At 45.8% G+C, this 25,395-nt stretch overlaps 1 protein-coding gene across 1 annotated transcript in view; it reads left to right on the plus strand.

Annotated features, from left to right (window-relative positions):
• Nucleotides 1–24,113, plus strand: part of LOC138580182 (C-type lectin domain family 2 member L-like) — a 407,308-nt gene extending 383,195 nt beyond the window's left edge. The window contains exon 5 of the mRNA XM_069650510.1: nucleotides 23,252–24,113. Coding sequence (XP_069506611.1) covers nucleotides 23,252–23,363 — 112 coding nt within the window. The 3' untranslated portion in view covers nucleotides 23,364–24,113. The remainder of the gene's footprint in view (nucleotides 1–23,251) is intronic.
• Nucleotides 24,114–25,395: the final 1,282 nt, after the last annotated feature.

The raw sequence follows: 25,395 nt of genomic DNA on the forward strand, positions 1-25,395 counted from the left end.
TGCTGCTCTTATGGCGTTATTTTGTATTACCTGAAGTTTGTTGATGTTTTGGTTCTTCGTGCCACCATAGAGGGCATTGCAGTAGTCCAATCCCGTCAGAATGAGGGCTCTGGTCAGGGTAATACAACAGTTGGGAGACAGAAAAGGTCTGCAAGCATTAATGAGTTTAGAGGTATAGGCTGCCACAGAGGTGGTGGAATTCACTTGTTTAGATAGTGTGAGTAAAGAGTCCAGATAGAAACCAAGGGTTTTTACTTCTTTGGACACTTTTATCAGGTTGCCATCTATGTTGAAGGTTTTGAAGGCATTGTTTAGTTTATTGAGACAACATTGTGACCCTATGAGGATAAGTTTTGTCTTTATCGTCATTTAAGCATAGCTCATGGTGGGCCATCCAGGCTTGGATGGTTAAATAGATAGTGTTAAGAGTGGCAGAGTCTACGTCAGGGGAGTCTGTGATAGGGATGAGGGTTTGGGTGTCATCGGCATAGTTAGTGTAGGTGACACCCATGTCATCTAGTTGGTCAAAGAGTGGCTTTGTAAACATTCTGTAGAGTGTCAGTGACACACAAGAACCCTATGGTAAACCACATGTGACCAGGGTTGGTTGTGGTTCCGAGCTTGGGGAAAGAAATCTAATTGTTCTGTCTGTCAGGAAATACTGTTTCCATTGAGTGGCACTAGGGGAGAAGTGGGCTGCAGAGGCTAGATTATTACAGAGGACCTTGTGGTTGACAAGATCAAATGCAGTAGAGAGCTCGAGTAGAAGTAGTAAGGCTAATTTACCTTTGTCTTTTAGATCATCCATCTAGATTTTTAAAACCAGAAGAGCTGTTTCTGTTCCATGTCTTGGAAAAATTGAGATTGTCGAAAACCCAGGAGGTTGTTGGATTCCAAGTAATTTTGTTTTTGTAGGTGCGCTACTCTGTCTAAGATTTTAAGTAAGAGTAGCACAGACGATAGTTAGTTGGAATATTAGGTCAAGTGAGGGTTTTTTTAGAAATGGGGTACCCAAGCATTCTTAAGATTGGTTGGGACAGAATCATTCTATTATGAAAGGTGTGAGTTCCTGGGTGCAATCTTTAATAACCGCTTCTGGGCAAGGGTCACCCTGGCACCTTGACGGTTTGAGGCTAGTGATGATTTTTAGGACTTCTGCATTAGAGACAGATGAGAGTTCAAATTGGGACATTTGTGAACCCTGTGACCTGTGCCCCTTTAGGAAGAGATAAAAGTACTTAGAGATGGATGGGAATGCAGGACCTACTCATATATCAATAACCAGACCGACTCAGGAAGTTGACAAAACACTACTGTTTTATTAACAATGATCTAAAACAGTGAGTTACAACGGACATCAACGGATGTCGCACAGTGTTCTCTCAATGCTTTTCTTAAAAAACAGCATTTTTATACAAAAAATCTGTCATACGTGACAGCATTCTATGTGGCAAAATAAGAAAACCTACTATGGAGAGTGATTGGCTTTCAGGGAACATCTAGGGATATGTTCTATACAGCCGGGAGTAGGGCTTGGGTTCTAGTCATCTTCCTTGTCATACTAATATTCAACACCCTATTGGCTTCTCACTCTATATGGTTCTGTACTATATGACCCTCTACAATTGGTTGGCATGCTTGTACCCTTCTGGAATATGCCACTCGCTAGCAGCACGCAAGCTGGTACCGCTTGTGCCAGGGGGGATCGGCATGGTCATGCCTCCTCACCCAATTAGCCCTAATCCATCAACACTCCTGCCGTCTGCCCTTCAATTAAGGCTTTAAACTCAGCCTTGTAGCAGTCACTGTGCCTTAGAACAAGAGAGGCTGTGGCATGATCTTATCTTCTAGTTTCAGTGTAGCTCGACCCAAAGTCTATTTCCATCTGACCATGTGACTGGAGAACACATTTTCGAGCTCTTCGCTGTATAAAATTGTTGCGAAGACACCAGAGGGCACTGGTAAGTTTATCAGCAAGTGTTTATTTAAGTTAGTAAGGAATAAAACCCCCAACAACAACAAGGGCTCCCTACAGTGACACGGAAAAGATCAACTGACAAAGTTAGAACGCTGAGATACCTTGCAACCTGTATGACCTCATCGGAACTAGAGGTACATAACATTCCACGCCATCCAGCTTCACTATGCTGGGTGGCTAAGACTGCTCTGTTGGCAACAACGTCATAACACATCTCCTCTTCTTTTTTTAATAGACATTTTCTTCACAATAAAAAGTTTCACACGTTACCTCTCTTCACCGTGGCAACTCTATTCATATTCCAAACTTGGCCACCGGCCACCCTCACAGCACCCTTCAACACAGCTACCACTCTCACTGGATCGGAGTATAGCATCTCACCCTTCCTTTTCACTACTCCTTTCTTTATCCTTACCAAATCACCAAACTCCACATGCAATACCTTCCTTCCTCTCCTCTTGTTTTCCCGCATGACCCATTCACTTTTCTTCTTCTTGAGGGACTTTCTCACCTCGTCGACAACCACATCAGACTCCCTGCTTCTGCCCAACCAAGGCGGGCACGCCAGGGAATAAGGTTTTCGACCTCTCATGAGCTCGAATGGACATAGTCCGGTAGTGGCGTGGGGTGCCATGCGTAACGCCCACATCCTATTTTGAATAGTTGCCAACTTATCAAATCCACACTCTCCCGCCATGCGAATACTTTCCATCACACATCTGTTGAGTCTCTCAACAACTCCATTGGTTTCTGGATGGTACAAGGCTGTCCTCTTGTGGCTCACACCACATTTTTCTAAATATTTTGGAAAACATCCACCAGTGAATTGCGTTCCATTGTCCGTAAGAACACTTCCTGGGAGACCCTCAATTGCAAAAATCTCTTGCAATACTTTTACCATGCTTTCTCCCGTTATCTCCCTCACAATTCTAAAATCCGCCCATCTAGAAAATAAATCAGCCACCACTACAACAAATTTCCCCCGACCATATCCCAACTCAACAGGTCCTAATATGTCCATGGCTATATCATCCCAAACCCTCGACGGAACTCCCACATCCACCAGGGGTTGCTTCTTAGCTTCTACCCCCCTACCACTATGGAGGCAGAATTGGCATTCACCCAACCTAACTTCAACTTCCCTGTCAAAACCAGGCCACCAGTAATCCGTTCTCAACACTCCCTTGGTCTTCGCAATGCCTATATGACCGGTATGCGCCAAATCAATAATCCTTCCCCGAATCCCCTTGGGAGCCACTGCCCTTTCCCATCTAAACAATATCTCATCAGCAACTGACAACTCATCTCTTACTTCCAAGAAAGGTTTCTCTTTCTCCAATAACGATGCTTTGTTTGGCCAACTTGCGGACTCAACATATGATATCACTTTCTCCAAAATCACATCCTTCCTTACTTCCTCCAACCACTCTTCCTTGGATACGATACCCTCTGTACTTACAAACACCATCTCCATCTCATCATTATTTATCCCGTCCTGGGAATGAACTTTTACTCTCGACAAACTGTCCGCCAATATGTTTTCCTTCCCAGGAATTACTTCCATAACAAACCTGTGGGCCTGCAAACTGGTAACCCATCCAGCGACTCTGCGAGATATTTTGTCCAGCCCTTTTGTCTCAAAAATAACTTTTAACGGTTTGTGATCTGTACGGATCAAAAACTCCACACCCCAGACAACATTTTTGAACTTCTCCACCGCCCAGTAACATGCAAGGGCCTCCTTTTCGAGAACCGAATAACGTACTTCCGCACCTTTCAATCCACGAGAAGCATGGGCTATAACAATTTCCGATCCATCATCTTGCCTTTGTGCTAGGACAGCACCCAGGCCGCCCTCACTTGCATCCACCGTAATAATCGTCAACTTCCTGGTGTCAAAACATCCCAAAGGTTTCGCCATATCAATTTCTTCCTTGATTCTGGCAAACTCTACGTCACACTCACGGCTCCATATAAAATCCGCACCTTTCCTCAATATCTTTCTCATTTCCACAACCTTTGCAGCATAGTTCTCTACGAATTTCTGGTAAAACTCTGCCATACCTAAAAATGACCGCAGTTCACTCTTGGACGTTGGCCTCTCAATCTCTTTTATGGAGTTGATAATACTTTCCTTGGGCTTCACCCCTTCAAATGATACCTCATGACCCAAGTAATCCACCTTGGAAACTGCAAATTTGCGTTTTTCTTCCCTCAAAGTGATGCCTCTCTCCTCAAAAATCTTTAGGACCGCATACAAACTTCTGTCATGCTCCTCTAACGTCTCACCGCATACTAGCACATCATCCTGAAAACAGAACACTCCCGTTACACATCCAAGCAGCCGATCCAATATTTTCAGAAATACTGATGAAGCTGATGCCAGCCCGAACGGCATTCTTCTAAACTGAAACACTCCCTCATGAGTTATGAAAGCTGTGATCTTCCTACAATCTTCCGTCAACTCGACCTGATGATACGCCGACGCCATATCGAGTTTTGAGAATACTTTCCCTTTGCCTACCATGGTTAACATCTCACCCATGTTAGGCATAGGATGCCTGTCAACCATAACGCACTTGTTGAGCTCCCGCATGTCTATGCACAGCCTCAACTCACCTGAACTTTTCTTCACCACAACAACCGGCGACACCCATTCCACACCACCTGCTCTCTCAATTACGCCCATTTGTAACAACTTCTTGAGCTCATCTTTTACCCCTTCTCTTAAAGCAAATGGTACTGGCCTAAGTTTAGCCACGACGGGCAAACTTCCCCTTTTTAGAACAATCTGGTGTTGAAACCCCTTCACTTTCCCCAAACTTTTCTCGAAAACTTCTTTATGTTTCATCACATATTTGCTTGACCCTGTGCATGGTACTGACACTTGGAGCACCTGTTCGGGATGATTGGGGTCCAAACGGATACCCAGACTCTTCTGTTCTCTCCATCCTAATAGAGACTGCCCTTTTCTAGTGACATATACCTTGCCCTTACAACTCCTGCCCTTAAACTTAAACTCACTCCATTCATAACCCAGTAAATCAATTCTGTCTTGATTGTATCCGCCGGGACTGATATCCGGACGAATAAAGCGACTAACCACCCCACTCATCTCCTTCTCAAACACATTTTTGGATACTAAAGTTATTTTCGACCCTGAATCTGCCATCATAGAGACATCCCGACCATTCACATTCACTGTTGCATACGGTCGCTCACAGTCATCTTGATCACCCTCCATCACAACATTGACAGTATTAACAATGACATTTGGCACTGGAAGTGTCACTTCCTCATCCGACGATCTGCCGTCCTCTTCTTCATTTACATATAGTACTTTTCTTTGACTTGATTGTCCAAACTGGTAGTTTTTACAACAGTTCGCAAAATGACCTCTCCTCTTGCACCTTGCGCATGTTGCCTTACGACCTGGACATACAATGGATGAAGCAAAATGCGTCCCACTAGCACATCGAAAACATAGTCTGTCCTCTCTTTTCTCAGATCTTTGCACTGTCTCTTGGTTCTTCTTCTCCTCACCCCCAATTTTATTCGGTTGCTTGCTTCTTCCTCTCCTTTTGCTTTTGCTATCTCCTACATTCAGTACTTCATCTTTGCTTTCCTTAGGATCATTAGTTTCACCTTTTGATAGTTTGGCAACACATGCTAATGAGTGCTCCACTCGTTTCGCCAGATCTAATACCTCATCCAAGTTGGGGTCATCTTTCAACCACAATTCTTCGCGTATTTTGTTAGATCTGCAGTGCGTCATGAACTGGTCCCGAATGTGTTCATCAAATGTTCCTTGGAACTTGCAGGTCAACGCTAAATGTCGCAGGGCCGTCACATACTCCTCGACTGATTCACCCTGGGCCTGCATCCTCATGCGGAAATTATATAGTTCCAATATTGTGCTGGTTTCGGGGTTAAAATGCTTGTCCAGCTTCACCAAAGCTACGTCGAACTCATTCCCAGCATCACCTTCACTACTTCCTCCTGTTGGTTGTGGGAGAGTCTCATAGATTCTTTGGCCTTCATACCCCAAGAAATGCAACAATAACGCCAATTTCCTTTCACTAAAGTATGACGTTCCGCCAGCAGCTTTTAAGTAGTGTGCAAAACCCTTGCGCCATTGAGCCCATGGTATCTTCGCAGGTCCTGGTGTCGGCATAAAAATTGGCGGTCCAGCTATGCCTGGCAAACCTGCCATATTGTGTTCTCCCTCTCTTCACCGATATATCGCTCCTCTAGTGGACACTTCTGCCTTCTGCCTCGCTGCACTGCCTCTCTTGTGCTCAGCTGTCACACTTCACCTTTCACCACATCACAGTTTGTGTTATTATTCTCTTCTGTGCATATTACCATCAGCTGCGTGGTGTGTTATGCGCTTCTACAAGACGCTGCGTGGTTATCTTCTTCGGCTCACCCACGCTGCGCTTTTTATATATGCTGCGTGGTAATCTCCTTGCCGCAACGGCGCCTCTCGCTTTCCATTCAGCATCCTTGCATAAAAACTGGATGTACTTTAAAAAGGCCACGCCGGGCCTCAGCAAACACCGCCCTGGCGAGAGAGAGACTACCATCCACACACACACCCAGCGGGAACGCGGTGAAGGTGGCGCAATGTAACCTTGATGACTGCGTCAAAACCAACCGATGCATGGGCAGGCGAGCAGCGCACTTACTTGTCGGATATGAAGTTTTTGGTGGCCGCTCGACGCTGGGGCAAAGCGGAGCAGCCAGCACACCATGTATCTTCAATTGGGCCCCAAACTGCCACTACCACGCTGGGGAAGACAGCGGAGCGGCAGTGCCTTCAGTAATGTTGCTGGGGGTTTTCAACATCCCATCCTCGTCGCCATTGTTGCGAAGACACCAGAGGGCACTGGTAAGTTTATCAGCAAGTGTTTATTTAAGTTAGTAAGGAATAAAACCCCCAACAACAACAAGGGCTCCCTACAGTGACACGGAAAAGATCAACTGACAAAGTTAGAATGCTGAGATACCTTGCAACCTGTATGACCTCATCGGAACTAGAGGTACATAACATTCCACGCCATCCAGCTTCACTATGCTGGGTGGCTAAGACTGCTCTGTTGGCAACAACATCATAACAAAAATACTATTAAATGATGAACTCTTGACACTTTCAGTGTTTTTCTATTCCACCTCAAACAGAAGTTTGTTTCTTTCTCACGTTCATGTAGCTTCTTGACAGACAACTAGGTTCACAGCAACCTTTCTTGAATTCTCCTTCCATCAGCGATTTTATTCAACTGCACCACAGTCCAAACTTCTTCCTCTCATGGGGTTCATATTTTCTAAAGTGCCTTGTGGAACATCCAGATTCTATACATTCCTTGGCGCGTCGCCTGCAATCCATTCCACTACATAGCTAGCCTCATGATTACTTTGTCTACTTGCATTACAGCATCTGACTCACTCCCCTGTGATACTAGGTCCCGCCACCTTCTTGTCTGCTGTGATCAAAGCGTCTCTATGGTTAATTGTTCTCCCTGTGTGGTTCCTTTTTAAAGTGGCAGATCTCCCTTGAAGGTGCTGCAAGACCAGATTCTCTGGCTTTCTGCAAACCACATTCTGGTATCTTATGAATGGGGTCTCCCTACCGAGGGTTGTCTACTGCAACAATAGACTCAGACATGTAAATTCATTGTCATTGATAATGAGAGGTGGGAGCTGGCTTCAGGTTGACACAGTTACATATGAAAGGTTTGTTGGGTTTCCTGTTTCCTTTGTTATCCTCTAAAGCCATACCCCCTGGGAGCCTGTTTGAAGTACCCTCTATTGGTATGTTAATCGCTGCCACCAGCTGCTGGGCTAACAAAGGAGCATGGCGGTTTAATGAAGCTGTGTCAGTTAATCAGGCTGTCCATGGCAGGGGAATGCTTTTCTGCCCACTCCTTGGGATGACAGCATGCTCTCCTCTCATGTCATATTCCAACTAAATATGACAGGGGTGGACTGTGCCTGTAGGCTGTGCCCATGCAAGAGTACACAGGTCTATGTGTTTGTTGTGGTGTGAGCATAGGGAAATGTGTGTGGATTAGCCCCACACATTTTCCTGAGTCAGGTCTACCATCGTACATTTGATTAAACATTTGAAAAAAGTACAGTCGGGCCCACACTCACTATGCGGATTGTTTATTCCTCAGTGTCATCATTTAGAGGATGAAAGAGGATGAAAGCCATACACTCCAGCATAAGCATGTCACTGTACGATGGTGGCTCTATCCCTGTCTAGAGAAGGGTGCCCAAGTAGTTTGCAAGCTCTGTAACACTAGTCCTGGCACTTATTCAGGTATTCACTTACCAGGAAGCAACCTGCTCCTCTAAGGCTCCATTCCTAATCTTAATTGATGTCACACATCCATTGGTTCTGCACTGTTGTCACTCAGTCTCCTAGCAATGTGGCCTTGCCTGTTGGATAACTATTGGACATTAAAGGTGAGTAATCTGTCACCACAGACAGGCTGACTGTGAAAAGCAATAAACAACCGGGCTGTAGCAAGTGCCGAAGTTATCAGGGGATTAGACCCATTTCTGTTTTCAAAATAAATGTAAACACCTAAATACATTTTAAATAGACCACTGTGAGAAACCAGAAGGTGTCTCACCTGCTAGGCCCGGGAATCTTTCTCAGGTGGCCAGGGCACGGCCATCGCCTTTGGATCCAGACCATGGGGTTGGACCAGTATGTGAGGATCACCTGGGTGAGGGGTCTTCGGGGAGTGGGACACCTGATGGAGAGATGCGATATCCCCCTCCCTGTAACAACTTTACCCCATCCTACCCGGTAGGATATTTGGGAACTATACCGCCCCCCCCCCCCACTTCCCTTCACCAAAACTTTCACATGGACATTCACTCTGGGAGAAAACATACTCACACCCGAGCATTGTATCTGACATGTCCCTCTATTAAGGTCAGGTAGGGTCAGGCAGTTACTGGTAACCACTCACACCTGACTTTCATTAAGCTTCCCCACACAGATAAAAGGCAGAGCATGAGAGCACACTCTGAGTGAGGCAAAACACACAAAGGAACAATATTTTCCAGATGGCTGCTGAATGAGGGGAGAAATAAGGCAAACCAATAAGGGTGCGCTAGGAGGGAGATACCCTTGACCTTTCGGGCAAGAAACCGTTTTTTTCTAGAATCCTTCAGATTCAAAAACATAAGGCCAGGAAACCAGACTGAAGAATCCTGCATTGTGTGTTGGAGATACCTGAGGCCCACCTGCCTGGCTGACCGAGTCGGAACGAGCAGTAGCCACTGTGGTATCGTCCTTGGCTCCAAGATCAAAGCGGTGCAGAGAGATCAACACAGCTGGGAAGACTGATGCAAGACCAGTCTGTGTTGAAGTCAAGTTTGCAAGCAGCAACATTGTATAAAGATCGCAAGAGCGAAGATTAATAATATGTGTGTTGGAAGACACTAGGAAATCTTAATTGCTGATGGATGTTTAAACTTTAACCGAGAAAGATGCAATACCAGTGACAGAGTGCTCCGACACCAATGGATGTGTGCTCAATCGAAGGTCTCTATGAAGTATCCAGCCAAGAAGTGGCAGAAGCAAAAGTAAAGAAAAGATGAGAATGATGAAGTGAATCAAAGTGGTCCTGCGACGGTGTAAGTAAAATCCATCACACAATTGAAAGTCTATGGGCCTCATTACACGGTGTGCACTAAAAATCGTCATTTACCGGCATGGTGCTATTAACGTGTCCGCCTTGGCAAGAGGGCGCTAATTGCGTACCATTATGAGTACGCGGACACAAGCTTAGCGCCATGCCGGTAATGACCCTACCGCCATGCTGCAAAAGACTCCAAAAAGTCCCTTTCCGGCTTGGACGAAAGTGCTGATAGCATGTCCGCCCTCCTTCTGCACGCAAATAGCGGTCACCGCTAATAGCAGTGACCGTAAAATTGCGTAACCGGAAATAGTGTCATCGCGCAGGACGGGAAAGAGCACGGCGGCCATCTTTAAAAAGACAATCCATTGCCACCCTCTGCATCCAGGACCTCTTTCCACATGACTCGAACACCAAATCATCCCAGAAACCCCGAAGATGCCAAAGGCTGTCAAGAAAGGCGTGGATCGGCAGCGCAAAGAAAAATTCACAAGCGAGGAGCTGATCATGCTTACAGAGACCCTTGCAGCAAATGCCAGTGTAGAATTTGCTAATGACATGCGGCGCAAGACACTCTTTAAGAAAAAGGCCATCTGGGCAGAGGTTGCGCACAAAGTCAGTGCGTTGGGCACCACCACCCGCACTGTCAAGGACTGCAGAAAGCGGTGGGATGACCTACGGCTCCGGGTCTGTAGCATTCTGGCTGCTAATCGCAACCTAGCTATGGCCACATGAGGTGGGGCTGATTCCCCAATAAAACTGAGGGAGTGGGAAGAGACCTGCGCCAGCACAATTGGCGTGGAATCGATTGAGGGTGTTGGAGACATGGAGCATGGTGCGCCCACTTCATCTGATGGAGGTGAGTGTACACATGAAACAATGCACTGTGAAGGGTGAGGGGCCTCCCAAATCTGAGTAGTCCACAATCAGGCCATAGATCCAGCAACAACCACACATGCACGCATCACCACACACACGTGCAACACAGACCCATTCATGCATGAACCACCCGACATCCACATCACCGGATTCCCAACTAAAGAGGTCCCGATGCAAAGAGCGGCATGACGGAAACATTCTGCATAAGGCACGTAAAACCATAAACGATGATATTCCCTATTTTTGTCCCCTACAGGATCACAGACAGACACTGATGAGCCGGGCACTGTGACATCTGCTCCCCCAGCAAAGAAAAAGGCCAGGACACATGAGACAGGGGACACCGCCACCACCTCAAGCGGCACCGGGAGAAGTGAGCAGCAGCAGAGGGGTAAAGGCAGCAAGAGCACAAGTTCTACCCGGCCTGAAGCCACAGCTGCTACAATTGCTGCACCCACGGCAGTGTTAACCATGTAATTGGAAACAAGCACGGAGGGCCCGCACTCTGCTGCCACCAGTTCCACCGGTGAGGCAGCAGCCACCATGCCGCTGTCGGACGTGGAGGAGGCAGTTGACGCTGAAATTCAAAGACAGACCCCCAGCCCCCCGCAATCCATTGAGGCAAGCCCTAGGCCACCATCACTAGCAAGTAGCCATGGAGAATCAGGCAACAACACCGTGGAAGGGCGCTGGAGCCCTCAGGTGTCCCCCCCTGATGCCCAAGGCATAGACCAGGGTGCAGCAGCCACCCCAAGAGTTGCACGCAGGCAACATGACCTGGCAACCATCAGCCAGAGGCAGGTTGAAATCAATGTGCTGGTTGGCCAGCACGTGGAAGAGGCAATCCGTCTGAGGGAGGAGGTTAGGTCGTATGCAAGCCAGACAAGAGAGGGCATGGAGGCCTGCACAAACAGGATGTGTGAGGAAATTGCCCAACTGAGGCAGGTCCTCACACGTATTGCGGACGCCATGGAGCGACAATATCCCCCCCACCACAGGATCAACCGGGCACCTCCTCCTCTGCGAGTTCCCGTCAGACAAGCCCCCGCCGCCTCTCCTTGCGCATCATGAGGTGCACGCCATCCCAACCTCCAAATGGCGGTGGAGGGCAGGAGAAGTAGGGCCAGCAACAACTAGCTGGCACATGTGCAGCAGGACACCTATGCACTACAAGGCACACATGGGAGTGTTTTGGGGGGAGAGGGGTAAGGGTGCTTTTGGGAGTGTTTTTGGGGGAGGGGGGTAAGGGTATTTTTGGGAGTGTTTTGGGGGAGGGGGTAAGTGTGTTTTTGGGAGCGTTTTGGGGGACGGGGGTAAGGGTGTTCGCACAGTTGGGGCCATACACTTTCTTTCACAATTTATTCATAATACACTGTTGACAAGTTGAAACACAGGCTTGGTCTTCATCATTGTGTATGTGTACTTTATTGGGGACAGGGTCCTTTTGCGCCTCACCACATACAGCAGGGCAACAATGCCCATCTCCATCCTAAATTGTTGACCCTTGTCTCTCAAAATATTTGTTTAATCAGATGCTGAGGCACATCGTGTCCCCCCTGGCCATCGCCTCTTGCATGTCGTGGCAGCCCATTTCCCCCATCCTCATCCCCATCTACATCATCCTCAGCAGGTGGTTGCATGTCAATGTCAGGGGGCATAGGCACATTCCGTCTGATACACATTTGTGCTGCATGACACATGCCATGGTTCTCATCGTCACTTTGTCATGGCCGTACAGGAGGGCCTCACCCAGGCAGATTAGGTACAAGAGCCATGTCTTCAGAAGGCCTAATCCCTGCTCAATCACGATGCGGGTACGGTTATGTGCAAGGTTCTATTCCTCTTCGTGCCTGTTCTGTGGGTTCCGTATAGGGGTAAGGAGCCACCTCTTCAGGGGATAGCCAGCATCACTTGCATGGGTGGAACAATGGGGCCGTGTTACTGGTCACCTCAATTGCAACCTGGACATTTCACACTGATTCTGTTTGCATTCTGATTGGCATCCACGATTCCCAGCATGCATGGAGACGATCAGTGTAACTGCAATATGAGAAGGTAAGCTAGTCCATGCAAGTGGATGTGCACCATGCATGCCTCCGGCAGTATTTCCCATGTCCTGGGTGTGGACAGGTCTTAGGTGTTCCTGGGGCCTGACAACCTTTGTACGACACTGCTAATGTACGGCCATTATGAATCCAATGTCCCCATGCTGTGAAGCGGCACATGAGTAGTGGTGTATGGGTGTGGTTCTGTACAATGGCTACAGGTGATCCCTTTTCATGCACTCAAGGGCGCATATCTGTTGTGATGTTGTTCAACGCACATTTACGTTATGCATATTGGCTGCATGTAGCAGTTTTGTGTCATATAGGGTATGGTATGATGTGCAATGTGCATGTGGATAGATGTATCATGTTTTGCGTTATTGATTGATGTCTTTGTTGTGCAGCTTACTACTTGCATGTGGTTTCGTGTCCGCTCCATTGTGGGCTGCCTTGGTGGACATTGGCGTACATCTGTATGTCCCTTTATTGTATGGACGACAGTCCACAACCAGTTGGAGTATGCATCTCTCCCCCCCAAACACACCCCACATCACACTGCCATGTGCTTGCCCTGCTACTCACCGAGTAGCCACAAACGTTGTCCAGCATGTCGCTCCATGTTGCGTGGTATCGTTGAGTTCCACAGGACCATTGAATCATGGATTGATCAGGGGTATCGGGCACAAATGTGTTGTTATCTTGTTTGAGTCACATACCATTTGGACATTGATGGAGTGGTAATGCTTTCTGTTTCGGTAGACTGCCTCATTGTGATGTGGGTGCACCATTTCCACATGGGTAAAGTCGATGGCCCCGATGCTACTTGGGATGGCTGCCAGTGAATAGATGCTAACTTTGTTGTTGGAGATCTCCTGGGCTGTCCGTGGCAGGGATATGTGTTCACTTGTGTGCTTCGGGGGCCATCAAGCACCTGGGTCAGCGTGCGTGAGAATACTGGTTGTGAAATGCCATGCATCTGCCCTACCGTATGCTGGTAGGTGCCTGTGGCCAGGTAGTGGAGCATAGTTACCACCTTCAGTAGAGGGGGTATGGCATTACGGATGTCTATGAGGCTCACTATGTCATTGTGAATCATGTCCGCAATGGTGGTGATGGTATCCCGGTCCAGGCGGCACAGGGCGGCATTAGGTTGAATGGAATGGCTAGAATCCTGGGGATTGCTGGCTGCCTCTGTGGTATGACTCGGTGCACTGGTGGGGCTTGCTGGGCCAGTCTCGCCATCCTCCTCCACCTGCGTCTCCTCTGTGCTGCCTGTTGTTGTTGGTGCTGCAATACAATCATGTCCTCCAGCCCATGTAATGCGACAAGTCTTGGAACCATCTTGGTGTGGGAAGGGGTGTGGGAAGGGGTGTGGTGTGCTCTTTTTGTGCTGCCTCAGTCACCATTGCCTCCACCTGTGCTGTTGTGGCCACCTGTGGCAGGTGGGGACACTACTCAGCTCTCTTAACGGGTGGTTCACGATGCCGGTATTTCCTCCATGCTGGTATGGGCTTCTCTGGCCAATACCATACCGCTATTTGCATGTCCGCATGGCTTGTAATGGTGTGCTATTAGCGCCATGCTGCTATTTCCGACCTGAGGGGTCGCGTGCCCACGGGCTGGCCGCTATTAGAGGCACCGTTCTTAGCGGTGCCGCTAATAGCGGCCAGTCCGGGTCGTGATTGGCTAGGGATTTTAGCAATACCGGTAATGCCTTACCGGTATCGTTATTCCCTTACCGCCTAACGTGTAATGAGGCCCTATGACACAAAGAGGACATCTTAGAGAGTGAGATTACATGGGCCAAGCCCGAACGAGGGAGGCAATTATGAACATTGTATTTAAGGGGTCCTGGCCTGAAGGAGGGGGATCCGTGGTCCGAGCCCAATGTAGGGAGACCAATTGTGAACATTCTGTTAAATGGGGTCTGAGCCCAAAGGAGGGAGATCCATGAACTTGTGAATGTGAACATCCTGATGATTAAGGAACTTTGGTACTTGTTTGTTATGTCAGGCCCTCTGTAATAAGAGACTTTTATTGAGGAAGAGACTTTGGTACAGAAGGCCCTGATAACTATGCTTTGAACTATGTCCTTGTAGGAAAGAAGCCAGAGTGTGTGAGACGCCCAAGTGTGCCACCTTGCCCCGTGCTGAAAACGTGGGGAAGGGAAGCCAACTGCTGAACTATCCTGACATATTTCTTGAACACTTTTCTTTTTGCATACATTGTTGTCCCACACCATTTGTATTTAGAAGAAAGGATTGGCAATAGGTTTATTAGTATAGTCCCATTTTCTTTTTTGACAGAGAATCCACTAAAACTGTGTTATTATTATCTTATGGTGGTAGCTTGTTCCCATACTTATTTTTAGGGGTAACGAGGCCTTCAACCAACCCATTTAGTTTCAATAAACACCCTTGAACTGAGATCACTTGTGTCTGTCTTCACTGTTTGATAGTATGCCTTCCTTATCTGTGGTGTCAGGATTGGGATGTGACTCAATTGAGACAAATTGGGGGACCCTAAAATTCCAGAAACAAAGTCACAGAGCCTCAGATTCCTCTACTGCCATGAAAGAACCCATAGGTTCTGATATTTGTGGTAGCAGAGAAGCTACTATTCCTCCAGGAGTGATTCCACGGACCTAGTCCTAATACCCCCTGATGGTTGTTATATAAGATTGGCCTAGCCTGGAAGTATAGTCCAGATGTCCTGTCAGGCATCATAGATCCCGACATCTGGGGAGACATAAATGGCGAAACTCCATTTGAAATACATTGTGGGGACAAAATTCCCCCGTTTTAAGGAAGAACGTGAACCAGAAGAAACTGAGAGAGGCAGCTGTTAGGCAGAATTATATGCAGTACCCTTTGGGAACACTACACACAATTAGGACTACAAGGGACAGTACAATTTCACCTTTGGTACAAGCCTGTACTACACAGTTATAGTGGTAGCAGTAGCTGAGCAGCCAGACTTATCTCAAGTGTAAGTGAGCAGTACAAATAGTTACACAAAGGACAGCAATTACTATGGTTCAGGCAAACACTGGCTCAAGGTTTCTAAGTAAAATAATATATATTTATTTACTCAACAGTTGTATAACATTTCACTGTTATAAGCAAGTTAAAAATCACAATCATAAATACACCACGCCACTTCCCTTAAATTCTAGACAAGTTAAGCTCACAAAATGAAGTGGGAGCAAAATGGCACTCCAGCAATTTAAAAAGGGAGGAAAAGACAAAGGTATTAGAAATTAGGCAAAACCAACAGGTAAGTAAGCAGGGCAACAGAACAAGAGAGACTACAAGGTTAAAATCAGATAGAAAAGGCTTAGGGGCAAAGTCAATGGTTTAAAAGTCTTTTGCTCAAGATAATAGGTTCAATGTAGTTCGCAGTAAAGTTTGTGGCACAGATTCCGGACGACTTTGGTTGGTATAAAAGTTAGTTCAAAGAGAAGAAAAGGACAAGCCCTCGGATTGGAGAAGGATTTCAAACACTTTCACTGCGGCTGAGTAAAACGCACAACAGGATTTGCACAGTACCTTAAAACGGAGAGGGAGCTGTAGCTGAGGCGGCCGTTCCTGGTGGTTCCTGCAAGCTCACGGTTGCTGAAGCGACTGTCGGACTGACACGAAGTATGAAGACTGGAGGGTCCTGCGCCACCCAGAGAAGAAACCATCAGCAGAGCAAAACAACAAATAAAAGGTGCGCTCCTTAAAACCGAAGCAGGGTCTGACCTTCCTGGCTATCCGGCCCACTGTAGCTCTGTACAGCGAATTCGACTAGAGGAGGGGTCCTGGCTTGTAGTTTGGGTGAACTGGTTGGTCCCTCCAGCTCAAGGGAAGGAATTTCCTGGAGGATCTTCTCTGTCGTCTGATTTGGAGATTCGGACCTGCAGCAGGGCTTCACCGGGCGGTTCAGTCGATGTAGGGGTCCTCTTCTTCCAGTTCCTCGTTGGTTCTTTCGTTCCAGTGGCGACTCTGCTCTTTCAGTCCCAGAGACCTGCTTTTTATGCGGCTTTCCCCAATTCATGCAGCCTGGCTGTCAATCACACAGCAGGGTGGCTGGCCTGGCAAGGCCAGTCCCCCTAGCCAATCAGACAAGAGTGCGACTTGGGTTACTAATGCAACCCATGGCAGGGTTCCGAAGATCCCTCCCTCACATCCTGCCTACCTAGACTATCAGGCACCTTAAGGCAGGCTTCTGTGCAGAAGCCCGCAAAAAGACAGCGAACAAAATAATCATCCCATGTTTGGCACGCAGAGAAAAACAAGAGAAAGACTTTAACAAAAAGAAATGGCGAATAAACTCAGCCGGAACCAAAATAAAATGCATTTAGTCAAGCTGGTTTATGTTGGAGGCTAATATAGTAGCCTGGAACAATACCACGTTTATATAACATAATCGCGGTAGGAAAGTTAGGGTAGATATCACTGCCACCAGGCAAGTCTTAAAGTTAAGGGAGCGAAACAAGGCTCCAAGAGGCACAGACAAAAAGGGATAAGAGTTAACCCTTTGTAGTACTCCATGTAAATTGGGGTGTACTGGGTCTGCAGTTTAAAGTGACTATATAAAGTTAATGGCAACTTTACCTGTTTCTGGGGGACAGTAGTCAGCCCCAGAAAAAGTGAGTCATTGGGAAGTCTCAAAGACAACCTTGTGTCACTGCACTGAAGGTGCTGTGTAACACACACAAAAGAAAAGTGGTGCTCTGGAGTAGGTGAAGGTCCAGTGCCCAAGATCACACGAAAAGTGAAAATACACACAGCAAAACACATGTAATAGTGGAAAAGAGGCTCACACTCTTACCAGGTGAAAGAAAATAAACCCTAGAAATCCAGCAAAGCTGCTGAGGCACTCATTGGGTAAGGGGAATCAGCCATTTTTTGAGAATTCTCCCTAACAGCAGCTTAGGCTTTGGAGAGGCTGATGAAGCACTCATCACTGAGGCAAAGAGGGAAGAAGAACCCACCATCCTTCCCGATCTAGCCTTCAGCCAGCGAAATGATCCAGCACTCACAGAGGCTTTCTTACAAGTGATTCCTGATTGAGAAGGACTAGAAAAGGGGAGCCCCTTTTCTTCCTGAAACAGGGATAACTATATAGAAAGGAAACCTCCACAGAAGGCCTAAATAAAACGCAATTAGTAATCCCCAAAACCCATCGTAAGATCGTGCTAGAGATTGCACATTCTCATTTGACAGGGGGACAGCCTAAAACCCAAGCTCATATCAGTGGGAAATTCTACTGGCCAGGTATCCATGCTTACATAAAGAACTTTATCCAGACTAGTGAAATTTGCCAGAAATCCAGCACACATATTCCATTACATGCCCCTCTAAACCCCTTACCAATCATAGAAGTCCCTTTCTCCCGAATTGGTCTAGACTGGGTAATATATATGTTCTCGTAATTGTTGATTACGCTACCCGATACCTGGAGGCATTCCCCATGCAGAGCAATACAACACAGCAAATCTTAAACACCTACTACCATTCTTTTCTAGGGTTGATTTCCCCAAGGAAATTCTAACGGATCAGGGATCCAATTTTATGAGAAAACTCATGGGTGAAGTCAATGAATTACTGCATATTTCCACCATAAGAACCTTAGTTTACCACCACCAAAGAGACAGATTGGTAGAGAGATTTAACAAAACCCTTAAGATGATTTTGAGAAAATTGGTAGATAAGGATGGAAAGGACTGGGATAGCATCATCCCCTGGGCCCTATCTGCAGTGAGAAAGAACCGTCAGGCATCCACCGGCTTCTCTCCTTTTGAACTACTTTATGGTAGAGAACCAAGAGATGTCCAGACATGCTTTAGGAGATCTGGGAAGAAAGAGAAGAGGCACCTATTCCGCTCTCAGAACCAGCTGCCCGATTTCGAGTGCATATGACACTCGTTCAAAATCTAGTTTAAACTCACATCGAAAAAGCTCAAGCCCAACAGAAGTCCACCGATGACAAGAAGATACATTTAAGATCCTTTTAAGTATGATGAAAGGTATTTGTCCTCTTACCTACCTCTGATAATAAAATTGTCTCAAAGTGGCATGGGCCATAAGAGGTACCAGGGCATACAGGGACCTGTACCTATAAAATAGCCCAACCGGATAGGAAGCAAAAGACCCAACTTTACCACCTACATCTCTTAAAGGAGTGGACAGAAAATCTTTCTGCTGCCTCCACCTCGATATTGCTTTGTTTGGTACCAGTGGAGATAGACAATTCTGATCTTATTCCCCAAAAACTATCTAGACGGAAGCAAAATGATTTAAACAACCTGGTTATGGCATTCCCCGATGTATTCTGTGAGAAACCAGGGAGAGTACATGTTACTTATCATTATATCAGAACTCCAAAGGGAAAAGTGGTCTATTTGAAACGCTATAGACTCCCAAAAGCCTGAAAACAAATAGTGGCTGAGGAAGTGAAATAAATGCTGAAGGCAAACATTATCAAGCCCTTTTCAAGCCCATGGTCCTCCCCTATTGTATTGGTAACTAAACCTGATCATCCTTGGCGGTTTTGCATACACTTCAGGCAGGTCAACACCATTTCCACCTTCAATGCCTAACCTATGCCTTTAATCGATGAGTTAATAGATAAAATCGGAAATGCCACATTCCTATCAACCCTAGACTTAACGAAGGGATATTGGCTGGTCCCAGTGCATGGTCCTGATAAGGAAAAGACAGCTTTCTCAATGACCCCAGGACTGTTTCCATTTCAAAGCCCTCCCGCTTGGCCTGCATGTGGCCCCAGGCACTTTCCATTGGCTTATGGACAGAATATTACAGCACTACTCCGATTTCTGTGGGGCCTATATTGATGGTACAAGGAGAGACAGAGAACGACAGCAAACTAAGAAGGATGCACAAGAAGGGAGATTACCTTGACCTTCACCCTTGACCTTCACCCATGACCTTTCTGGTGAGAAATCGTTACTTTCTAGAATCCTTCAGATTAATAAGCGTAAGTAAGGCCAGGAAAGCAGACTGAAGAATCCTGCATTGTGTGTCGAAGATACCTGGGGCCCTCCTGCATGGCGGACCGAGTCGGGGAGGAAGAGCAACCACCATGGTACCGTCCTTAGCTCTAGGATCAAAGCAGTGCCGGAGAGATCAACACAGCCGGTGAGTTGGGGAGACTGGTCTGTGTTGAAGTCAAGATTGCAAGCGGCAACATTGTATTAAGAGCACAAGAACGAAAATTAGTAATGTGTGTAATGAAAGACGCGAAGAAAGCTTAATTGCTGATGGATCTTTGAACTTTAACCAAGAAAGATACAACACCAGTGAAAGAGTGGTCCGACACCACAAGTGTGCTCAATTGAAGGTCTCTGTGAGGTATCTAGCCAAAAAGTGGCAGAAGCGAAAGTAAAGAAAAGATGCGAATGATAAAGTGACTCGAAGTGATCTTGCTATGGTGTAAGCAAAATCCATCACACAATCAAAAGTCTTTGAATTTTTTGATACAAGACGAAAGTTTCAAAAGTGATATTACGTGGTCTGAGCCCGAACGAGGTAGACCAATTGTGAACATTGTGTTAAAAGGGGTCAGAGGGAGACCCACGAACTTGTGAATGTGAAAATCCTGATAATAAAAGGAACTTTGGTGCTTGTTTGTTCCGTCAGGCCCTCTGTAATAAGAGACTTTTATTGGGAAAGAGACTTTGGCACAGAAGGCCCTGATACCTTTGCTTTGAACTATGTCCTTGTGGCAGAGAAGCCATAGTGTGTGTGAAGCTCGAGTGTTCTGCCTTGCCCCGTGCTGAAAACGAGGGGAAGGGAAGCCAACTGCTCAACTATCCTAACATATCATTTCTTGAACACTTTCCTTTTTGCATACATTGTTGCCCCACACCATTTGTATTTAGAAGTAAGGATTGGCAATATTTTTATTAGTATAGGCCCTTTTATTCTCCACTAGGACTGTGTTATTATTTGATGGTCGTAGCTTGCTCCCATGCTTAGATTTAGAGTTAGATAGGCATTCAACCAACTCATAGAAAGTTCAATAAACACTCCTGAACTGTGATCACTTGTGTCTGTCTTCACTGTTTGATACCATGCCTTCCTTACAGCCGCCAAATAGCATAGTGTCACAAGATGACATAATTCACAAAATCCATGCCCTACCATACAGAGGGGGTGCAAGCATAAACCCACACAAGTAGTGAAACAGTATTAACCAGTAGCCTCTGTGGGAGCGCTCCTTTTCCCCTGCACCAGAACTATTATTTACCTTCTTGTCTAAGATTATGACCATGGGCTGTATAACCGCTAGTTGGCGCCAGTCGATTCTCATCCTGGTTAATAAAAGGGGCAGTCTCACAGATCCTTGGAATGTCAGACTCCTGGTTATGCTGGATACTAGCAGCAACATCTTTGCTACTAGTCTACTAACACAGCTTAATAGATGGGCGGAGTCTAAGACATTACTCAGGCAGCAGCAGACGAAATTCAGAAGATGATGCAGCATGACGCACCGTATATGGGCCCTCAAATTTCTTGTGCAGCGGTAACTCGGAAGTCCAATCGCTGCCTCTATCTGTGTTTCATTAACTACTCCTCAGCGTTTGAGTGCGTCTTACGTACCCGTCTCTGGAGTACACTGGAAAAAGTGGGGATTTGATTCCACCTTATTGCACTACATCAAACTGTTATATACATACACAAGTGCATTGGTTCGAGGATTTCAGTATGGCACCCTTGCCAAATCTATTAACACTAATATAGGGTTAAAATGGGGTGTGTGCGTGCCCCTGCACGATACAAATTGTACATATGTGACTTGAACTCTCCTCTAGATGAATGCCGTAATTTCCCCCAAAATTAGCTGGTACGTCGCTGGGATGGTTGTCATACGCCGATGACACAGTCCTTATGGACCAAACTCCTGTGGGACTGCAGAAATCGATTGACGCCCTGCATGGTTTTGCAAGATGTAATGGCCTTAGGGTCAACCAAAGTAAAAACCAAAGACATGACCTTGGGCAGAAGCAAGCACAGCAGCATGCCTTTTACATGGCATACAGGTGTGGAAAACCTGGAGGCTGTCGATTCGTATGTTAATCTCTGACACCCCATAAGATCCTAACCCGTAGTATCTTTTTATAAAGATATGCTACATGCCAAAGCTATGGGGCGATGGCAGGTAATCAAAGACTTCATTAACAGGAAATGTAGTGAGTCATTGAAGGCCTGCTTGAGCTATATAGAAAAAAGTGTCATTCCTTGCATGATTTACGGCTCGGATGGAATGCCGGAACTGCATTTACTTGGTTAGATGGAATTGAAGGGAAATTACAATGTTCAATACTTACTCTCCCCAAATTGGTACCAGTCGAGGCATTTACGCCTCGAGTTGGGGCTACCTTCATTATCTACACTTTGGAAGGTGGCGTGCTGCAAATTGTATATTAAGCATCTAAATAGGGAAGATGATAAAGACACATTACTGGCCTTAAGGGCTCAACATGTGAGTAGTAAGCAGGACAACCTCGCATATACATAACTGGTCAAGGCCGTAGAGCTGCACTTGACAGATATCGAAATATGCTCCACTAAAGAGAATGGGGTTGCGTTATTCATCAAATTATTAGAAATTAGATTGGTAAACTGGGATAGATCGCAATCTATCTCTGCGCTCACACTTAGGAAATGGTATTGTTTATATGCCACTCAGGGTCACGTGCTTGGTGCTCCCTGGAGTTACCTAACGAAGTACTGCAGCACATTGCTGGGGCGTTTTATTACATACCTACGATTTAACATCTTCCGGGTGGGTGTATGAGTACACGGGTACACGGGGTGTGGGCTGGAATTAAGCGGGAGCGCCGATTTTGCCACATGTGTAAACTCAGCATTGAATCTTCAAGGCATATACTAACTGGATGTGCAGAGCTGATTACATCACTCCTGCAGGATTATGGTGATTTTTGCAGTACAGGGGCCAGCATTCAATCGGAAACATTTTGGTTGTTAATCTACTCAGATGCCTCTATTATAATTACACGGCAGCACATCATATCTGGCTATTGGCACTACAGAAAATCAAGAATCCAGGGGCAACAGGATGTGAGACAGCACTGACCACAAAATGACATCACAGGTGTATTCCCATGTCGCTCCAAACTCATATCAACATGTGAAAATTTGAATATTTGTGTTTGGATAAACACCTCTTAATTACTATCTTATTGCTAGTGTTTTTCTTTATTATGAGGCTTTGTCATTTCATTAGTAATGCTTGAGGTATTTGTAGATTTTATTTTATTTTTAGTTATATTTGTATGTGCACGTGTATATTGTTTTTCTTCTATAAAAAAGGTGCACAAGACTATTTTTAGCTACACGTACTTAGTTAATAAAAATGAACAAATAAAAAAAAAACTAAAAAGCAGTGAAACAGTATTAATCAGAAGCCTCTGAGGGAGGTCTCCTTTTCCCCTGTACCAACACTGCCCCGCCACTGCTTTTAGCTCTCTCTCTAGATCTTAGAAATTATTTACATCCAATCAAGATCCATGAATGACTCAACCTTTTAGATCTCCTCCCAATGCCAGGACTGATTCCCATTATATGCCAGTCCCTTTAGCTGTGTGTTAGGATCTCCACTGCTAACAATAGTCGTGATGATGTGTGTGTCCCCTGTGTGATCCAGTGTGTTTCTCTTTCCAGATGTGCAATAACAGATGAAGGCGAGTGTGTCTACATGGGATCCAAGGCCCTGCGTGTGTCAGGATGCTCACTGAGAAGACCCTTCATTTGTACCAAGAAGCCGCATATCTGAAGGAGCTCAGCTGGAAGCCACAGGGCGTTGCAGATGTGTTTCCCACAGTGGGATCCAACACGTCCCTGAAATGGAAATCTTTGATATCTTTCCCCTGACATTTCGATTACACTTTACTTTGTGTCCATTCACAAAAGTTTGCTCCAATGGAAAAAACACTCAGAAAAGTCAACCTGCCCTTGGGATCCCTGGCGGTAGTTGATGCAGTGGGGAGAAGAAAAGAGAGTGTGAATAGGGGGAGGCCTGCGTCATCATTTGTAGGTGAATGAGACAAGGAAATCCACAGATACAATGAGGAGGCGCAGAGACTTGTAAAAGGGAAGGGGACACTTTGGACAACCTTTTTTCTATTATGTCAGGCAGATGACATGTAGAACCACTATACATTTCATAAATGTAACATCCGTTATAATATAATTATGTTCTTTGTTGTGAATTCAAAAGCAATAGTTCCCATGGGGGAAATATATACAAAAATTAGATTAGGTCACAACACAAGCATTGGCAACGCCAACAGGTCTGGCTGTTTCAGTGTAATGAGTAAGATGTCTAGTAAGATATCTTGTGTTGCATGAATTGAAAAAAAAGGCAAAACGTCTTAGGGTCTGATTTACAAACGTGTTTTTCAATGGGAAAGTCCCCTTCAAAAACGCTTTCTAAATCAGGCCCTTACACTCGTATTTACAAAGCCAGACATACAGGTTGTGCCAGTGCTTGTCAAATGGAATCTCCATTCAAGAAAATGTGACTTTTCATATTGTTGTGTGATACTTGCATTGCACCCTGTGAGCTCGTTTGGCACCCCGAACAATGTATAAACAAACAATAATGCCTAGTTCAAACCTGATGGAAGGCATCTTCCCTGGACCATCATATATGACCGCATGTGCTCTCCCGCTACCTAACTATCTGACCCCCTTGCAGCCCTCACTTAATGGTTATCCTCTGAGCCGTGAGGTAGCTTTTCAGGCCCACAGAGCTAGAGAGTCTCCATTACAGGTCAGTCCTGACAACATCAATGTAGCTCTGAAGGTATCACCATCCCAGGCAATTATAGGGAAACTCAATTGTTGTCTGTTAAATACCCACTCCCTCATCAAACATGCAGCTGAAATCGCTGACCTGGTCTTCGAGCAAAACCTTGATGTACTATTTCTAACAGAAACCTGGATCACAGAAACTTCCTACCACGCCATGTTAATGGCTACCCCCGTTGGATATTCTGCCCTCCAGGTTAATAGGGAAGAGGCTAGAGGAGGAGGGGTGGCCATCATATTTAAACATGACCTTAAACTTCATGCAATGAATGGTCATGACTTAGAAAACTGTGTAAACCTTTATTAAATCTTTGAACCAAACCAATTGGTTCTCGAACACATTTTGGAAATTAGCTGCATTAAGCGTAAAGCCGAACATCTTTGGAGGAAAGCTCAATCTGCCGAAATAATGCTTATTTATAAGCAATCAGTCAAACACTACAAAGATGTGATCTTCAATGCTAAAGCCAAAAAATGTAATAACAGGATGCTCCAAGCCAAATCGCAAACCAAAGACATTTTCTCCATCTTACAGGAGCTCAAAAGTGCCCCAGTAACTAGCTTGGAACAGGAAAGTGATGCTTGGTGTCAAGCTATCCACGATGGCTTTTCCAATAAAACTGAAAAACAGCAACAGGCCATCAAAGAACAATTTAATAATTCCCATAATGACATCCCGGCTTCAGAGTCTGAAGTCCTTCCTGTTCACAGCCCTCTCAAAAACCTTTACTTTTGTGGAAGTATCAGAGTTGGAAGTCCTTGACATTAATAACAACTTGAAACCGTCCTCGTATAAGGGGGATGCTTTTCCGGCCAAACTTTTTAAGGATTTCGCTGAGACACTGGTGCCATGGGTTGTTCAGTTTGTGAACCAATCCTTTGGCGAATCATATGTTCCAATTAACATCAAAGAGGCTTGGACTACACCACTCTTAAAAAAAAGATAATCTTGATCCATCTATTCCTGGCAACTTTAAACAGATAATTAATGTGCC

Source organism: Ambystoma mexicanum, chromosome 3p, assembly GCF_040938575.1.
Source record: "Ambystoma mexicanum isolate Mex_15411 chromosome 3p, UKY_AmexF1_1, whole genome shotgun sequence".
Lineage (NCBI taxonomy): Eukaryota > Metazoa > Chordata > Amphibia > Caudata > Ambystomatidae > Ambystoma > Ambystoma mexicanum.